At 34.7% G+C, this 18324-nt stretch overlaps 1 protein-coding gene across 2 annotated transcripts; it reads left to right on the forward strand.

The window, feature by feature from the left end:
• Positions 1–11664: 11664 nt before the first annotated feature.
• LOC138310627 (uncharacterized) lies at positions 11665–18005 on the forward strand. Of its 2 annotated transcripts, XM_069251907.1 has the most exons (6): positions 11665–13890; positions 14163–14278; positions 15792–15932; positions 16822–16938; positions 17060–17252; positions 17709–18005. In XM_069251907.1, exons 2-6 carry the CDS (start codon positions 14195–14197, stop codon positions 17903–17905), a joined length of 732 nt encoding a protein of 243 aa, XP_069108008.1. In that variant the 5' UTR covers positions 11665–13890; positions 14163–14194; the 3' UTR covers positions 17906–18005. The 2 variants fall into 2 exon arrangements, with proteins under 2 accessions (XP_069108008.1, XP_069108009.1); XM_069251908.1 differs by lacking the exon at positions 11665–13890 and having other exon boundaries at positions 15817–15932.
• Positions 18006–18324: the final 319 nt, after the last annotated feature.

The raw sequence follows: 18324 nt of genomic DNA on the forward strand, positions 1-18324 counted from the left end.
CACGACTGTGAACAGCAATATGTGATAGGAAATCTGATTAAAATACAGATCTTTATGACCACTCCGGTGATTAGAGGATCTGACAGCGTCCCATGGGGGGTCATGTCATGTTCAGGTGACATTTATAACACGTGTACTCACGACCACGTGTAGGTTCTGCACCTTGCTGCATCAAGTGTAAACAACATTTCGTCCCAGTATACATATACGGTAAGCTATGTTGTTCTCTTGGGGCGAGATGACCTTAGGTGTGAAAGTTTGGGGGCAGCAATTTGACTGGTCTTTATCAAGGATCACGTGGACGTGGCCCCTAGTGGGATTTTCTCTGATCCTTTTTATCAAACGTAATGATAATGGGAATCTGTGTTTTATTTTATTAGATTTGATGTAATAGGCACTATGTCTACAGAATAGTGTGAGGTACGAGGTGTCTCAAAACAATAACATACCCTTAGTCGATTGTCAAACTTTTCTTTCGATTGCCACCTCGAAAAGCTGGTATGTCTGACGTTTCGACCGTGCATGTGATTGCATATAATATCCCCTTTTCATACGTCAGTGTTATGTTTATGACTACACAAGTCTATCTGATAAAGTATCTTGCGGTTATAACCATCGTTTAAAACACTGGGGTTGATTAAGTGCACATAGCATGTTGGGTCGAAATAACCCGTCGTATACATCAAACGGGCCGAGACATTTCGTACCTGCACACAATAGATGTAAACAAACATGTAGACGAACACGTTGTGTTAGTGTTATTTCGGACTGAAGAAGGCCCTATAGTGGCTGAATATATATTCCATAGAAATGATTTTGATTTTACTTTGAATTTATTTTGGCCTTTTATTTCGGATTATTAATATACTAGCTTTATACCGTTTTTTCCTCATTACGGTTTATGATAAGAGTACACTTGTTTGTGTTATATCTCCATTACATGAAAAATAGACAAATTAATCCTTATAATTCAATTTACTAAAGATAACTGTTGAAAATAACGAATCCATTTTGGGACTCTTTTTTACTATTAAATAATTACGCCCAAAATTATCGACCAATCAGAAGCGACGTTATAAACGCTGACGGCAAATTTTCCTTTATTGGCTGATAAAGTAAAACTTTAATACTCAATACATCACAAATTATATCATGGACCTTGTTCTATTTTATACTAGATGACGTTTTCGAGGCTAGTGACCATGATTCAGGTTGTGGTAATTGCTGTTGGTGTCTTGGCCGGACTAGGACATACAACGCCAACCAACGGTGGCAATGATGCAGCGGTATCTACATTTACACTTAAATGGCTTGTTTTGATTGGTTTTTAATTAATACCTGGTACAGATTCAAGATTTGGCTTTTTAAAGGACAAATATAATGATATAAAAACAACGCTAGGCAACTACTTTAAACACATTATTTCCGCGGATAGAAATTTTCCCGCAGTGTCACGATATATTGAAAAATAAGTTGGGCATTTTGACAAATGATATGTCTAAATTAATTAATATAATTAATATAAAATGCGACTGATAACCGCGAATGCTATTATCATTATGTGACCTTTTAAATAATTTCAAATCAGTGTGAACTAAAATGAACATTTGCTAACTAACTTTAAATCGCGAATTTATGTATCCGCGATTTTTTTTTAATTAACGAAGACGCAAATTTTACTATACGTGAAAACATAGGGGTTAACAGTATTACTCAAGCCTTAGAAAAAAACTTATTGTATTTTACAAAACTATTACAAGGATCAATAGTTTACGTACAAAACTGCAGACCGGCGCTTATTGACGCAACAAAAGAAAATGTTTCACACTACCAAGAAAACCATTGCTGTAAGAAAAGATTTATAGATGATTCGTTTCAGTTCCTGTCCATCGATATCAGTACAGTCCAGGGGGGCACGTATTCAATAGACGTTGAACCGAAGAGAACCGATGGGAAAGAGATCGTTCATTCAACCTTGAATGGAAATGACACGCAGACAATCGCCATAGATCATATCTTAATTAGCTGTAATGGCGGACAGTAGCGGTGGTGTGTGTAACCGGAGCAGTGGAACCCGAATTACTGGACTCTCAGATAGTCCTAAGAGGTATACTGAACTGTCTAATGTAGCTACTGTTGATTCTGAAGTGAAGGATGCTGAAAGTCCTTGTCATGTTAACATAAATATGAACCAAGAAACTGATTATTATTCTCAGTCCATGATTGACCCATCTCAGCCTACGGTAATACCAAACCGGACAATGTCGATCTCAGAAAATGACCATGTGTTCGGTTCACAAGACCATTCTTATTTGTTACCGTTGAATAAAGAGTTTGACAGCAGACTCCATGATATTGATAATGAACATATGAAAATACCACAAGACAAGTATATTGAAAAGTTGAAATCGTTGGTGAACGACTTTGAGGATCAAGTCATGTTATACAGAACTATACTAGCCGAGAAAGCTAGATCGTGCGATGGCTTTCCTACCGGAAAATTAGTTACCAGAAAAAACACTACCAAGTGTGCAAGTGTTGACAAATATGCAAAAGATTGTTTTCGACTCCAAGCGTTTATTAATGAAGATTCGTCTATTATAAATGAGCTGTTCACCACTGGGTCTGTAAGACAGAGTATATGTGAGAGGCCCTCGGCAGGGGACACCGTAGTACGTAACACAGTGTCGATATCCGAACTTTGTGCGACTGTACATGCATTGACAGAAAGACTCGCTGCCACGGAAGTAAAACTCGTTGCCATGGAAAAAGCTATTACTTCTAGCAAAAAACCTGAGCAAGAATTATCCTCTAAACTCGTTGAGATTGAACGACACAATAAATCTCTTCAATTAAACGTCGAACGACTTCAACCTGTGGTTAATTCCAATCATGCAGGATATAATTCGTTAGATAAAAGAGTTTCCGTTGACCTATGAGCTCTTGTGAATTCGGCTATTCCGTGTATCAGAAAACGATTGAAAAATTATCGGACCGTATAAATAATTCAAAACAGAACCCAAAAAATCCCGTCGCCCCCGTACGTAGCCCCAGTACGAAGGAGAATGTCACACGTATGTGTTCAGTATTGGTAGCCCTACACAATCGAAAGGTATATATGTACGCCACGCTCGAATGAACGTGAATTGAATACATGTAAAAACAAATAAGTTACAGCAAATAAAGAACCGGTTCAACAAGGCAAAACACCGGTTGATGATGGACGAACTCGTTGCACATGATATATACGAGATTAATGTAAACAACAACAAAAGCACGTGTTCACCTGGAAATAAGCACACCCACATGGACTCCACATTCGCCAGTGTTGTAAAAAACAAGGAAAATGCATGTAACCCAATTCAAAATGACTCTCTTAATAAACGGATCTTACTGAAAAGACCAAAGAATACAAAATACCAGCTTGTATAGACAGAAATGTGTCCCAAGCACATCCCGTTACTGAATCTGATACTGAAAGAAATGACTTATTCTTTGCTGCAGCACCAAGGCGCACGCGTAATGTCCGCTACTACATAAGCAACATTGATCCCCAATCAACCAAAAAAGGCCTTGGTCACTTCCTATACGAGAAAGGAATAACGGTTACACATCTCGTGATCACAGGGACTTGTAACGTAGGTTATGAGAAAGTCTGTTGTGTATACATGTGTACTATATACTATATAAAAGGACAAGGGAACCAACGACTCGCTTAGAAGCGGTACACATGCCTCTACAAAAGTCGCCCGTATTCCGTCAAACATGGATAAATATGTACATATTTAATACCAATATATTCTTAAATAAATTTTCGACATGGAAAACACAACTTCAAACACGAAATAATATATTAACATACTTTTATTTCACTATGAACGTGGAAAATGCAGTCAGATATCACCGATGTCGTTTTGCATGTCCACTGAAATCTAGGTTAAAGCTGACAATGCAAGTTAAAAAATATACATTTGAGAATAAAAAAAAAAAAAATTCAATACCCCAGTACCGACCCCTATATAAAGCGCGTGAACCACACTCACATGCTATCAGTCGAACATTCGCTGTTCAAGGTGTAACATTACTAACAATTGACCGGCTTTAGATCTACTGCACTATATACCCAAGACGTAATGATAATAAAATGGTTAGTACTTTCAATGTTTTCTCAAATAAAGTTTCTAAGAACCATATAAAGATATATACAGTTTCTTTCCACGTGCGAGATCCATTTTGATTATAACGTAAACAAACACGGACATTCTAATTGGAGATAACATTGTCAAACTCAATATAAAATACTGCACTCACCTGACAAGGTTTCATTGAAGTAATATTGTCAGCTAGATCCCAAAATATGTCAAATACGAGCTAATAAAATACTTCAACATATTAGATATTACACGCACATGTACACGTGTGTGCCTTTGGTAGTTTATATATGGAAGCGTCACTTGTTCGGGGCAGATGGTCACGTGCAAGTGGCCAGTCGAGTACATCGGGTACGATAGCATACATGGAGATATGTGGACGGATTATTATCAGGATTTTTATTCATTTGAGTGGAAAGTTAAATTTGTGAAACCTCTAAATACAGCTTAGAAGAGTTGACATGTTTGCTTGCTAAAACCAGCCCTACACATATTTACAGGTAAGGTGTTTTGTTTATGTATTAGTAGGTGATACACAGTGAACAACTGCTAGGTGTATATGTACATGACTGAGCGCACGTGTGTCGATTCACGCGCTTTATATAGGGGTCGGCAGGCGTCTCGTATCCAAGCAGAGTTTAAACAAAATGGCGTCTGCCCGTCCTTAGAAACGTAATGGGCTGTCTCAGAAACAAATTTTGGAAAAAGAAATTTCATTATTTTTTTTTTAAAATCTCAAATGTACATCTTTTAACTTGCATTGTCAGCTTTAAAACACGTTTGTGTGGATATTGTGTACCCTATACCCGGACCCGGACTGGACACACCATATACCCGGTTTCTGTACACTAAAAGCTACAATATCAATGTGGTAACGGTCAAGTACAACATTAGAGTCTCCATTTAAGTTAGATTCTTCAATTAATGATATATGCATCTCAAATAAAGGTTCTTCTAAGAACCTAAACCGTGAAACTTAATTTATACAGAGTCTGAGTACAGAATTTCAGTGTAGTATCGGGTAAGGGCGAGTACACCAAAAAGGTACCCATCATCAATTACAATATGGCGGATTATACGAACAAGAGTCGAGTGCTGGATAAAAAAGTGTGATTCCTCGCTTAGCTGTTGGATTGGATTAATGAAAGGGTTATCAGAGATAGCCTATTTGTATTTGCGATGGGAAAATATCACCAGAAAGTGAAATGAATGCATACAAAATTTGTTACAAGGGAATATGAGTGCTTTTGACCTAGATTTTACTGGACAGGCAAGACAGACATCGGTGATATCTGACTGCATTTTCCACGTTCATAGTGAAATAAAGGTATGTTAATATATTATTTCGTGTTTGAAGTTTGTGTTTTCCATGTCGAAAATTTATATAAGAATATATTGGTATTAAATATGTACATATTTATCCATGTTTGACGGAATACGGGCGACTTTTGTAGAGGCAGGTGTACCTCTTCCAAGCGAGTCGTTGGTTCCCTTGTCCTTTTATATAGTATATAGTACACATGTATACACAGCAGACTTTCTCACAACCTACGTTACAAGTCCCTGTGCTCGTGATGTTCGAAAACCGCGCAAATAAGAAATCGGCAAAAATTAATGTCATACCGGAAGATACTGTGATAATAGAATCGCCTGGCTTTTGGAACGGAAAAATTCGATGCCGCCGCTGGCTGAGCGAACATGATTGGAGGTTAAAAATCGAGGAAAGAAACATGGACAACTTCGCGTCTCAACAAAATGAAAACACATTCAGCAATGTATACTAGGATTTCAGAGAACTTTTTCCCGTTTTCATTATTAATTGTCATGAGCCTTTCTATTCTAACATGGAATGTACGTGTCCTTTTATCGTCGGCCTTGAGTGTTTGTAATGTGATTGATACCCTGTAAAGTGACATTGTCGTTATAACGGAACACAAACTTACACAAAATTCCGTTCATTCTCTACATAATTTACATCCTGACTACTTTGCTTATCAAAATACAGGACTCACCGGGCAAAATAGCGGTGGCGTAGCAATAACGGCACGGGAGGATATGTTTTTTCGTATAAATAATCTTGAAATATCCCTAAGTGATCGAATAGTTGGCATTGAACTTCTTACAAAGAAATCAGAACGATTGTTTATATTCGGAGTTTACATGCCTAGTGACAATAATATATCTGATTATGTGGAGGAAATCGAGAACTTGGATAATTTATATACCCCATTCAGTGGACTGGGGAATATCATTATAGCTGGGGACCTAAACGCGTGATACGAAACGTCCCGTGATAATATATAAATGTTTTTTTCTATGAAATCTTTGTTTTCTCATTGAAATCGTTACAAAAAAAACATGGCTGATAACTTAAATTTTTAAGCAATGAAAATGGTTGTTACAAGCAAAATTGAATTCTTCAAATATATGTTGTTTCCAACTTTTCTCTCAGAATATAAGCGTGATAATTCCTGCCTCGGAATCGGATAATTGCAACTTCACGAAACTCAACGATGAAAAAAGACAGAACACGTACTAGAGGAGGAGGACGCAGATGAAGTAGATAATGTAAGATTTCCTGTTACTGATATATCCTAGAGAGCGTACATGTGTTAGAGTTAAAAATTGGAGGTGACAGTTTCGATAACTTAGTGTAGACGTTCTAGTCTCTATATTTCAAATTAGTACAGAACATAGCTGATTTTATAAAGCCCCTAAATAAACGGAAATAAGATTTTTTCATCTTCTTGGAATCATGAAATAATTTAATGTGGGATTTAATCATACCGAAAATTATTTACAATGCTTATCACATTGGAATTGATATCTAATTATTTAGAGCATAGCAAGGTGTATTCGAACACCGACAAGGTGTATTCGAACACCGACATAATAATTCCTCGCTCAGTGGTAGAACGCAGCATGTCAGACATTGAGGTCATTAGCTTTGCATAGGTATCACTGTCATTCTCTGATCAATATGTTATTATTACACATCAGGATTCTGAAATACTGCCCAACACCAACACTACTGAGGAGAAGGCTTGTTTGTATGACGATGATGAACCCGACATGACAGAGGCGGTGAGGACTGCTGTTGTGTCCATGTTTGGGACCCGTAGGGTCACTTAACAAAGAAGGCTGCATGTCAGGACATCCCACAGGACGGAAGTCAATAAGGTAGAGAAAGGGGAATAACTCACATAGCATCGCGCTTTCGCAATTCATTTGCTATAGTACCCTACATTGACTTAATTATTATTTATTACGAACCCAGAACCTCCGGATGATCTACCAATGAGCTACCTGGTCACCGATGATCTACAACAGTCCATTTCCACAGCTCTAGTATCAGCCGCATATATCGACAATAATACATCTATTATCTACATAAACGAAAACCCTAGCATCAAAGTTATGATTATGAATTATGGTCCTCTTATAAAGGATTTTATTTATTGAATTCGGTAGTGTGTTTAATATATGTGCGAAACAGCCGTTAATGAAAGTCTGCGAAACAGCCGTTAATGACAGCTATAAAAGATATGTTATTGACAGATATCTATACACTTAACTGGTTACTTAAAAACAAAATTAAAATACAATAAACATAATATTGTCGATGTCAAAATCAATTAAACATTACATTGAAATATATGGTATTAAGAGCAATTGGTTTGTAATTATTGTATAGTATTCACTTGTATCAAATTGTACCACCGTGTAAATAATAAACACCAACCGCAATTAGATAATAGTTAACCATGGTGTCAAGACAAATGTGAGGTGTTAGCAATTGTAAATTATGTGTTTAGGTATTAGAGTTACCCCCCTTCACATGTACTTGTTTAGAGTGATTCCTTTGATACCAAAATATAACTGAAGTTATAATATGAATTTTCAAAAACTCGTACTGTGTGTAATGTATGCATTTGTGTATATTGTATAGTGTGTAGGTGTATGTGTTGAAGTAGAATAGATAAAATTCAGTTAAAAAAAAGAAAATTTGCTGTTAGCTGGTGGTTAGTTGATTCTCTGCTGCTCTGAGTGAAAAAAAAGAAAAAAAAAATCAAAATGCATAAGACATCCATTGTCTATTTGTTGGAAGGGAATGAGGGATTGTGTAAAGCCAAGCCTGTTTTTTTTTACCTCACTTTCCCACCAATACAATAGTGTAGGTCAATGAAACTTAGGATCCTCTCCGGAGATATATCATTCTCGTTCAAGTCTCATTTCCAATTTGATCAAACAGTTTTCGTATCCTACATAATAATGTCTCTATTTATAGCAAGTTGCCATATGGAAAATAACGGATTATAGATAATGGACGGATTCTCAGATATGACAAATTTTTCCAAGTTTTAAAATGTGTGCTTCTTAATAATAAACGCTTTGTAGAGAGGTTAAATTTCACTTCTTTTCATTTAAATCGGCAGCACTTTTAGTGAGAAATTATTGGTTTTTATTTCTACATTTCAGTATTTCATATTCACGAATCAAGAATATATTTTAATACATTATTCACCACCAAAAATTATCAACATTTTGAGAAATCAAATAAAAGCTCAAAATGCATTTTGTTTTGGCAGTACTGCCGCAAATCATGATATTTACGTATAATGTAAAGTGAAATGAGTCCACGGTCAAAGTAAATTATGTTCTGTAATTTCATTTCACAGTTTTACAGTGAAATTAATAATTATAAGTGACGTCTTCAGATATGTTTTCATCTAACCATAAATAAAGCACAAAACAACAGTTATTACAGAGCATGAATTATGTATTGTGTATTCAGGTTTACCTATGCCTTTGAATGATTTTCACGGCTTAATTTATGAAACCTTATGGTTTTCAATAGATTACCGAAGAAAAAAATAACGTTAGAATAATTATGGCACATATGCATTTAAAGATGCTCCACCGCTGACAAATGTTATTTTTTTCACTATCAAAGACAGGATCAGACGATTTAGCATTTTTCTTCAGTTACAAAAGTTACTTACTTTACACCATTACCACCTTTGAAAAGTTTGAGCTTCTAATTTTACTTCAAGTTAAAAATATGAAAAATAATTAATTGCATCCCGAAAAAATTCCGTCGCACTATATCCTATATGGAATGATGTACTGATTGCGCATGCATCAAAGGAAAATAAATTATTTATTTTTATTTTTTCTGTTAATTAGACATATATATACACAACAAGACATCAATTATTGTTAAATTGATGAATATCATTTATGGTCTGTCGGCGGTGGAGCATCTTTAACAAAAATGATAGAATATATCAAATACTGTAACATCACAAATAGAACAAGCAAACTAATCTCAATGTTTATGGTGATTTTAAAAACAGTTTTCTTTTAAGTCACGGAATAACATACAATAAAACTATCATCGGAACGTTTTGCACGTAACGTCAAATCTGCCAGAATGATGAAAACAGGGTGTTTAGTGGGTAGTGATAACATATGCTGAAATTCTGGAAAAATAGAACAAGTTGACTGTGTACTATCCTTTGTTAAAGACAATTCTAGTTTTGTCAATTAATGCAAACAATCATTCAGATAGCCAATTTGGAAAATTTCTTGAGCTTGTGTATGTATGGTCAAAACAGTGAAATTCTTGTAAAATTCCACATAGAATCTAACAGTTACCTTTAATTCATAAATGCTCAAAACCTAGCAAGCAACATAATTATGATTTTTATTCACTCGTCAAGTTCGGTATGAACTTCTATTTCGAGAATAAAATAAGGAAAAAAAGAATGTTGACTTCTCATCACAGAAGATCCTATGTGGAATAAAATTGTATATACATTTATTTTATTTTAAAAATTGTACATACATGTACATGTATTTCATATTAGTTACTTTTGTAACTAGTTACTTTTGTAACTGTAATTTTATAACAATTGTAATGACGACTAGTTATTAATTCAGAATCAACAATTATTTTATACTGTCTAATGGTAACTTAGAATATACGGGAACTTGATATTCATTAAATACGAAGGTTACATTGGACAGGTAACGTTCTTCGATTCTGGCCTTCACCTTCCTAACGTTTTCTATCCTTTGTATTTTAGCCGAAGACTCAGATGAGACCGGAGCAGTAGAGCTTGTTCGTCGGAAGAGGTGGTGGTTGTCGTTATCGCTGTTACTGGGTCAGAAAAAGGGCGAGGAGATGCTCCTACAGGAGGAAATGTTTCCTGTTCTTTGGCTCTTGGCGGAGGTACTGCGTCACCACCTATTATCTATCCCTCAAATGTGGCATATACTGCTAAGTCTGTAGTAATCCCTGCTTAAAGAAATGCAAGGCGGATGATTAAAGAAACACATTGATTTCAAATGATTTAGGAGGCCATATAATGAAATAACATTTGCGCTTATCAGAGACATTTTATTTCAATTAATTAATTACTTGTCAGGATGCTCAACTTATTTTCTAATACATATCAACATGTCCCTTTTGATCAAAACTTTTGCCCAGTTACGGCACATATAACTTTTGTACTGCAAATATTGTTAATGACTGACTTACATACATGTATATTAAAGATAAAAGTTCTGCGTTTATTTTAACATGCCATACCTGCCTAAATTTTCTGCAGACATGCTAAAAGAGTAGTATCAAAATCAAATTGGCTATGATTCGACAATGCTGTTACAAATTGATATTATTACACGATGGCACTACAGAAGCAATTTTGATTTATAAGCCAAAATTATAGCTCATAGGTGACATCAATGAGCATCGTTTATGTTTGAGATACTTTTACCAAAGGGTTTTATATAATAAAAATGATTCACGATAAACTAGCAACCATTCATTGATTCACAGACATTTTATTTGTAAGATACTTTAGGCTAGTAGCACATTGTATGTACTAATCTAATTACACTATCACTTTAAATTCTATATAATACCAAGAAATTATGAGATATGATATACGATGTCAGTTTAAGTAATTGAAACGTATTTAACGATTATAATATCAATATAAACACATCTGTTACCAGCTAATCACTCAAACTCTTTCTGTATTTAATGAAATCGATTGTTTACTCTATTTACGACTGTTTCACTTAAGTCTGTATAGTCGCGTACATTGCATACGCAATGCATTTGTATGCAATGCATTTCTAATAGCATCACATCATTTAGAAAAAAACAATACTAAAAGTCCCTTGTTAATGTAGTATCAATGTGTTCAAGAGGACAGGTGTGAAAGTTTGTATGTGTTTATAAGACACCCCTCCTCCCAAAAATATACAGTATGTACTATGCGTGATTTATAAAAGGTGAACTAACTATAGAACCAAATTTATAACATGGGCCGCACATACGTTTTTTAACGGGCACTAAAAGTATCAGTATTTAAAAAAAAATTGGGGTTTAGATTATTTGCGTGTAAATCACACTCATTGTTCGAATTTAAAGGCACCAATGAGTGTCAACGTGGGAGAAAATAAAAATCCTGGGGGAAATCCCTGTTAGGCAGGTGAACAAGTGCCTTCTCTTGCACGATTACGTGAACCAACCATGGCCGTGATGTGTAGGACAGTGGTTTATGTTTTGTCCTAAACTATTTCTATGCCGTCTTCACATTAAGTTCTCATCCTCAACATTTATTCAATGCACACTTTAATTTGAAATGTACAGCCGACAGTTATATATTAATAATTTATCATACTGTTAAAAACTATTATAATTTGATGCGTTTAAACCATCTCGGGGAAACTATTACAAAATATTTTACAATGCCTAGGCATACATTTCAATTCGATTACGAAATATTCCTATACTTTCGGAATTTCTTGACAACATGGAACATGATATTTTGCATGCATCTACATATTTCGTGCATTAACCACAAAATAAAGAAACAGTTGCATATATCTAAAGACACAAAAGGGAAAATCAGTAAGAGAAAACCTAGCAATTGGAGGAATTATATTGGCAGTAGACAAACAACTTGCATGATAATTCTCTGTCCCCTTTACTGGCAAGCAATCGCAATGCTATCCCTTTCTAGCGGTGGTCAGGTAGCTAAATCGTTGGAGTATCTGGCCAGTGTTGGGAGGGTCCCGGGTTCGAGCCATGGTATGGTCGGTACATTTTCACCTCTGTTACTTTAATGTATCAAAATTGTAATGATAACCGAAAATTTAGAATCATTCCGATAGCACTTTCTGACATATGTGTCCCCTTATGTACACCTATTGTAAAAGTGCATCTAAAGTACACATTATATAACCTGCTATCGCAAGGTAGCTGGGATGTGGGGTTAACCTTTGTGTAGTCGTGTTACATTACAATAAAAACAAGATCATACAATGCTTGTCTGACTCATTTCTTTTCTAACTTCCTGATTGATTAAAAAGCTAGTTAAAAATGAAGTGAAAAGGCAAGGCAAATAAATGTGCTTGAAAACTGAAATACGTTATGAATAACGAACAGTATTACTTTGCAAGCACTTATTTCGATGTCTAGATTTATTCATTTGGTGATATATTGTTTTCAATAGTACTTAATTGTATGTATTATAAGCATGCATTTTTACATTTTAAAACTACAATCAATCACTAATATCCCAAACTCCCCCTCCTTCTCCTTTATTATATAGAATTAGAACCATATTAATTAAAGCCGTATTGATAATCCATATTATAAACAATTATGACAATAAGAATATGTTTAAAAAAACAAAGCCATTTTATTTACTTGGGCTTATTGTCAGTAAATGGGATCAAGAATCATAATACGCTGTCATGTTCCGATTTAGATTAATTGTCATATGTTTCTAATCGAAAGTGGTAATACTTTTGATAATTAACACAGGCAGAAAATCGCAAAAAAAACTTAAAAATACTCAAAATATTTGAACGATCAATACTTGACGATAGGTAACATATATGCGCAATAATTTTTGATGCCAGGATATAAACCCGCCCGGACAAATTTAACATAAGTTGGAGATGAAAACTAGATGATCTCAGCCGAATATAAAGTAAGTTAAAGGTTCGCTATCATAAACTTGAAGATCGTACATTACTTTATTTCTAAATACATGTACATTAAGATAGGCCTAATTCAAGCTTGATTTTATTCCATTGTGTAGGTACAAAACGTTTGTAACATAAACTTTGCTTTCATATATGTTTCGTTCTTAATCAATTACATAACGACACAAAGCTAAACTTGTATTACAATATAATAAGGACGCTTCTTGAAACAATTACTTTATGTGTCTCAAAAATACCTCTTACCAACCATTTGTTAGTTTCTACAAAAAGTAGAACTATTTGTGGTGTGAAATTCGCTCATTTTGCTTTCAACCTCCACGAAAATATAAATGCACGAACAAGAAATTCATCACATCTCCAACAGTTTGTAATGTTAGCAAAAATATTCACAACAAAAAATTTCAACTTATGCAGTATCACATGATAATTTGATTGAAAGATACATGTACTTTAAATGTTATTTCATTTTTTTTTCAAATAAAAATTCGCTCACCAAGTTGTGTTCTTTATAACAAAACGAAGCTATTATTTTACTGCCCTAAGCTTGTAAATCACAAGACATTATAGTAAGTCTTTTGGTAAACACTCAAAAATTTAATGTCTTTCTTCTCCGAATTTCTACGTTAAATACTTCCTTGATAAATCCTATAAAAGGGGTTAAATTGTGACGTTTTACGCAGAAGCTCTGGGAAGCTGATTTTGAGAACAGGTAAGTGTAGTCTTGGATTACCGAGATAAAGATAATATATTTTCGAAAACTTTGAGAGATGATTAATTTCTCTTTATGTATTGCAATCGGCAGTAACGTATCTTTTATTTGAAACCGATACATAAACATTTTTTTGTAAAATTGATAAAGTGCATATTTTTATAACAAAATATTTCAAAACACCCAATAAGAAATGCTTTTTTGCAATTTCATGTCCAGCGATACATATTTTGATATATAAACTTTTGCCATGGTTATTATGTTCCTATTAGGAGATCTTTGTGCTGTATCTGTGTTGGTCACCATGCTCCAGTTGATGTATATTTATCTGTGTGTCCTGTTTGGTTTTGGCCAGGCAGCGTCGCCGGACGGTGAAAATACGGCTTCGGTACGTACATCTACTTGTTGACACTTCTGAGTATTGTGATAATGATAATGTTACATGTTTTCGCAATTTAAACAAATTGCTGAGAGAAAACACAGATGTTGTTTAGACGCAAAGAGCAAACAAAATATCAATTTCTGAAATTGATTTTAGTAAGTCGTGCAGACAAACTATTTATATTTTCATCCCTGTATATTTATTCATGATATCTTTCATGCACATTCAGTATTTTGAGTAGTTCCGTCAAATTTCTCTGTAATCCTCAGCAGTATTATATATATTTCTATTCAAATGAAACATATACTCAGAATCATAAATTGTAAAACAATATAAATAAATAAAAGAACAATCCATATTATTTATGATATATAAATTGTTCACAACTGCAACCAATGAAATATGCATTTAAATATCTAAGTATTTCAATTCAATTGATTTCCTCCATTGTTAAAGTTATATGCGCCGTAACTGAGCGACCGTTTTATTCTTTACTTACTTAAAACATATTTTATTTACTAAAAAGAAAAAAAAAGATCTGGCATAAGTCAAAACAACTTATGAAGCCATGGTAACATACATTGACATCAAAAACTATAATTTACATTAACATACAGATATTTATATATACATTTATGAATCTTATAAAATTACGAACTTTACTAAAAACAGCACAATTTACTTCCAAAGAAATATGTTTATTTCAAAACAACAATAAATTAAGAGATAATGGTACATGAAAATCTAAATTATTTAAAGATTCAATAAGATCTGTGCTAGCAGCTAAATGATAGGTTATCTCACAATGGTAACCGCAAATTAAACAAATTGAGTCTAGGGACAGATCATCGTGGTAGAGGTCGTGCTTAAGAGAACTGCATTTGTGTCTTCATCTGGAATGAAGTATGTTAAGTTTCCTATCTCCACTTAAGTAGCAGCAGGGTAAAGGAAGAGGGTAGTTAGAGAAGAGAGCTGATTTAAAAGATGCGAAAGGCATTGATCTGATATTATAATTAAGAGAGTTCCAAATTCTCAAAGATGAAGGAAGAAAAGGCATATAAGTGATTGAAAGCCTAAAATTAGGATATCATTATTTCTGAGACTTGTCTATCTACACCAACAGAAAAAGGAAGTATGTACACATCCATCCAAAACTTCACATACATACTCTAAAACTGAAATTTTGACACGCTATTTTTTGTTCAATAATCTATTGAAAACTATGTGTTTTGATAAATTAAGCTGTGAAAATCATTTAAATGGACAGACAAACAATTACGTTGCCTTATAAAAAATTTGTTGTAACACATTACTCCAAAAATCATTTTCAGTTTTTAATTGTACTTGTGAAATTAAAAGCTTTGCATTGTAAGTATTGTAATTCTCAAAATGTTGGTAATTCGTGGTGGTGAATAAAACATTAAAAGCTCATTTTGATTCATATAACTTTAAGTGATTTTGTAAAAGAATTAGTGTCTAGTTAAAATATACTTCGTACATCTATGTATTTACGTACTAGTTTATGTCGCTGAATGTCAGCACAGCGGAGGGAGACACATATTCAGTGGACATTGGATCTGAACAAACTGATGGAAATGAAATCGTTCATTCAACTATGAACGGGAATGGTTCCCAGACCGTGGTCACCAATCATACCCTGGTAAGTGGATAGAGAAAGTAACTTATTTTTCCCCCCTTACCAGGCTCTATATTTGTATTATTGACGTGCAAAATACTACTTAAGAGATTTGGGCTACGTTGGCCGAGTGTTAAACATGTTCCAACATATTACCACAAGCCCTCAACCTCTTTGTCGAGAGTTCGAATCCCATGTGGGACAGTTGCCATGTACTGACCGCTGATGGGTGGTTTTCCTCCTCCCACAACCTACTACTTCCTTCCATGACCCTGGCACTTCCTTCCATGACCCTGGCACTTCCTTCCATGACCCTGGCACTTCCTTCCATGACCCTGGCACTTCCTTCCATGACCCTGGCACTTCCTTCCATGACCCTGGCACTTCCTTCCATGACCCTGGCACTTCCTTCCATGACCCTGGCTGTTTATAGGACGTTAAACTTAACAAACCAAACCTGAAGACGATGGTTACATTACCTGGTAGGCCAATAGTAGATAATTGCCTTCTTCCAATGCGACTTATGTATGTGACCGATTTTTGTTTTTAGTCACTTTGAAAGTCAGCCTTCTATAAATGAAATATTGCCTATTGTTTTTGAAGAGTGTGCTTATCACTTATATTTCATGCAAAAAAATATTTCCATGTCCGAAAACAATTACATTATCTGCAATATAAAAATCATATGCAAAGTAATGAAGGAGATTCTATATTTATGTAACAGGAGAGTAGAAAATGTAGCGGCCTGACCGGGATTCAAACCCGAGACTACTAGCCGAATGCTCTACTGCTGAGCTACCTGGTCACCGATAATCGATTTAGTCCAAGCCCGCTATATTTCCATATCAATAAACTATTATTCGCATCTGTCATTCCCATATAAAAGGTTATTTCTTAACTACTATTTTTACAGAATATACGCGTGATTATCCCAGACTCGGAGTCCGAAGATTGCTACTTCACGGAACTCAACGAAGAGGAACAGACAGAACATGTGCTAGAGGAGGAGGACGCAGATGACGTAGATACTGTAAGAGACAAATATGATAATGTATACAGATTAAGTGTTAAATACCAATTTATTTATCCAGAAAAGTGTAATTACATAATGCAGCTTTTCATACCTCGTTGTATGTATATTCCTAATATAGGTTAAGGAGACTGACACGTCACAAACTATCAACGCCACCGCGGAGAAGGCGTGTATGTATGACGAGGACGAACCCAAAATGACAGAAGAGGTGAGGACTGTAGTAGAGTCGTTGTGTGGAACCCGGAGGATACGTCACTTAACAAAGAAGGTTGCAGGGTGTCAGGACATCCCACAGGGCGAGAGCGAACAAGGTAGTGTTACTTATGAGTTTAAACGCTGTAAATTTACATCAGTATGTTTTCCAGAACACAAACATTTCTGAGGTATCCCCCCGTAAATTACAATATAAATCATCGGTTTGGTACCGATGCCATCTTATGCTTGTCCATGTGTCTATGTCGTATTAATAATGATAATGATTGTACTGTTCCCTATATATTTATTATGCATTTGAATGCAGTAAAAAACTTGAAAACTTAATACAGGAGTGTGTTGTATCTAGCAATGTCGAATCGAATTCCTAGTATATTAAAATACCGTTTAATTTACAAGGAATCCTTATTGACTTTTGCGGATTTAATGTTAACCTTTCCACTTGCTACCATCATCTAACCGTAAGTCTATAAAACTTAAAATAGGTTTTTCATAATACACACACATTTATAACGTACAGTTTGTTAGTGTCTCCTTATTGTTTTGTAATTTAGATGAAGACTCTGACGAGACTGGATCGGAAGGTCTTGTGCGCCGGAAGAGATTTTGGGGGATATGCCCTTACCGCTGTGTCTGGATCATAAGAAGAGTAACATATTGTCGGCGATGGAAACCCTGCTTCTTTTGTAGGTGGAGGACATGCTGTGTCACCTTCTGGTATCTAGACTATGTCTGTGGCAGATTCTGCTGAGTCCATTGTATATTTCAATGTTGCTGATTAAAGATGTACTATCATTGTATTCAAATGAAACATGCGCGCTTGGTAATAAGATATATCTATGATAAATAAACTCCTGATTTTTGAAACAGATCTAAACTGATAATATAAACCAATAAAACTTATTTTTATAATTAAATGAAGGGAATAATCGGTTGTTTAAGATATTAATATACAACGTGAAACAGAACAATCTAAATGTTTTTCATATGGAAAGAATGATCAAGTTCTAATAATAGATAATAACCACATTGTACAATAATTAAATTGAGCACTGCTTTAGTTTTTGCAATTTCTAAATTTTATTTTATTCGGACAATAATGCTTGGCTAAATGACTTTTTCATTAAATTTTAAAAACATGCTATAAGTTTGTTGTTTATTATGAACACT

The sequence above is a fragment of the Argopecten irradians genome, chromosome 16, assembly GCF_041381155.1.
Source record: "Argopecten irradians isolate NY chromosome 16, Ai_NY, whole genome shotgun sequence".
NCBI classification, from domain to species: domain Eukaryota; kingdom Metazoa; phylum Mollusca; class Bivalvia; order Pectinida; family Pectinidae; genus Argopecten; species Argopecten irradians.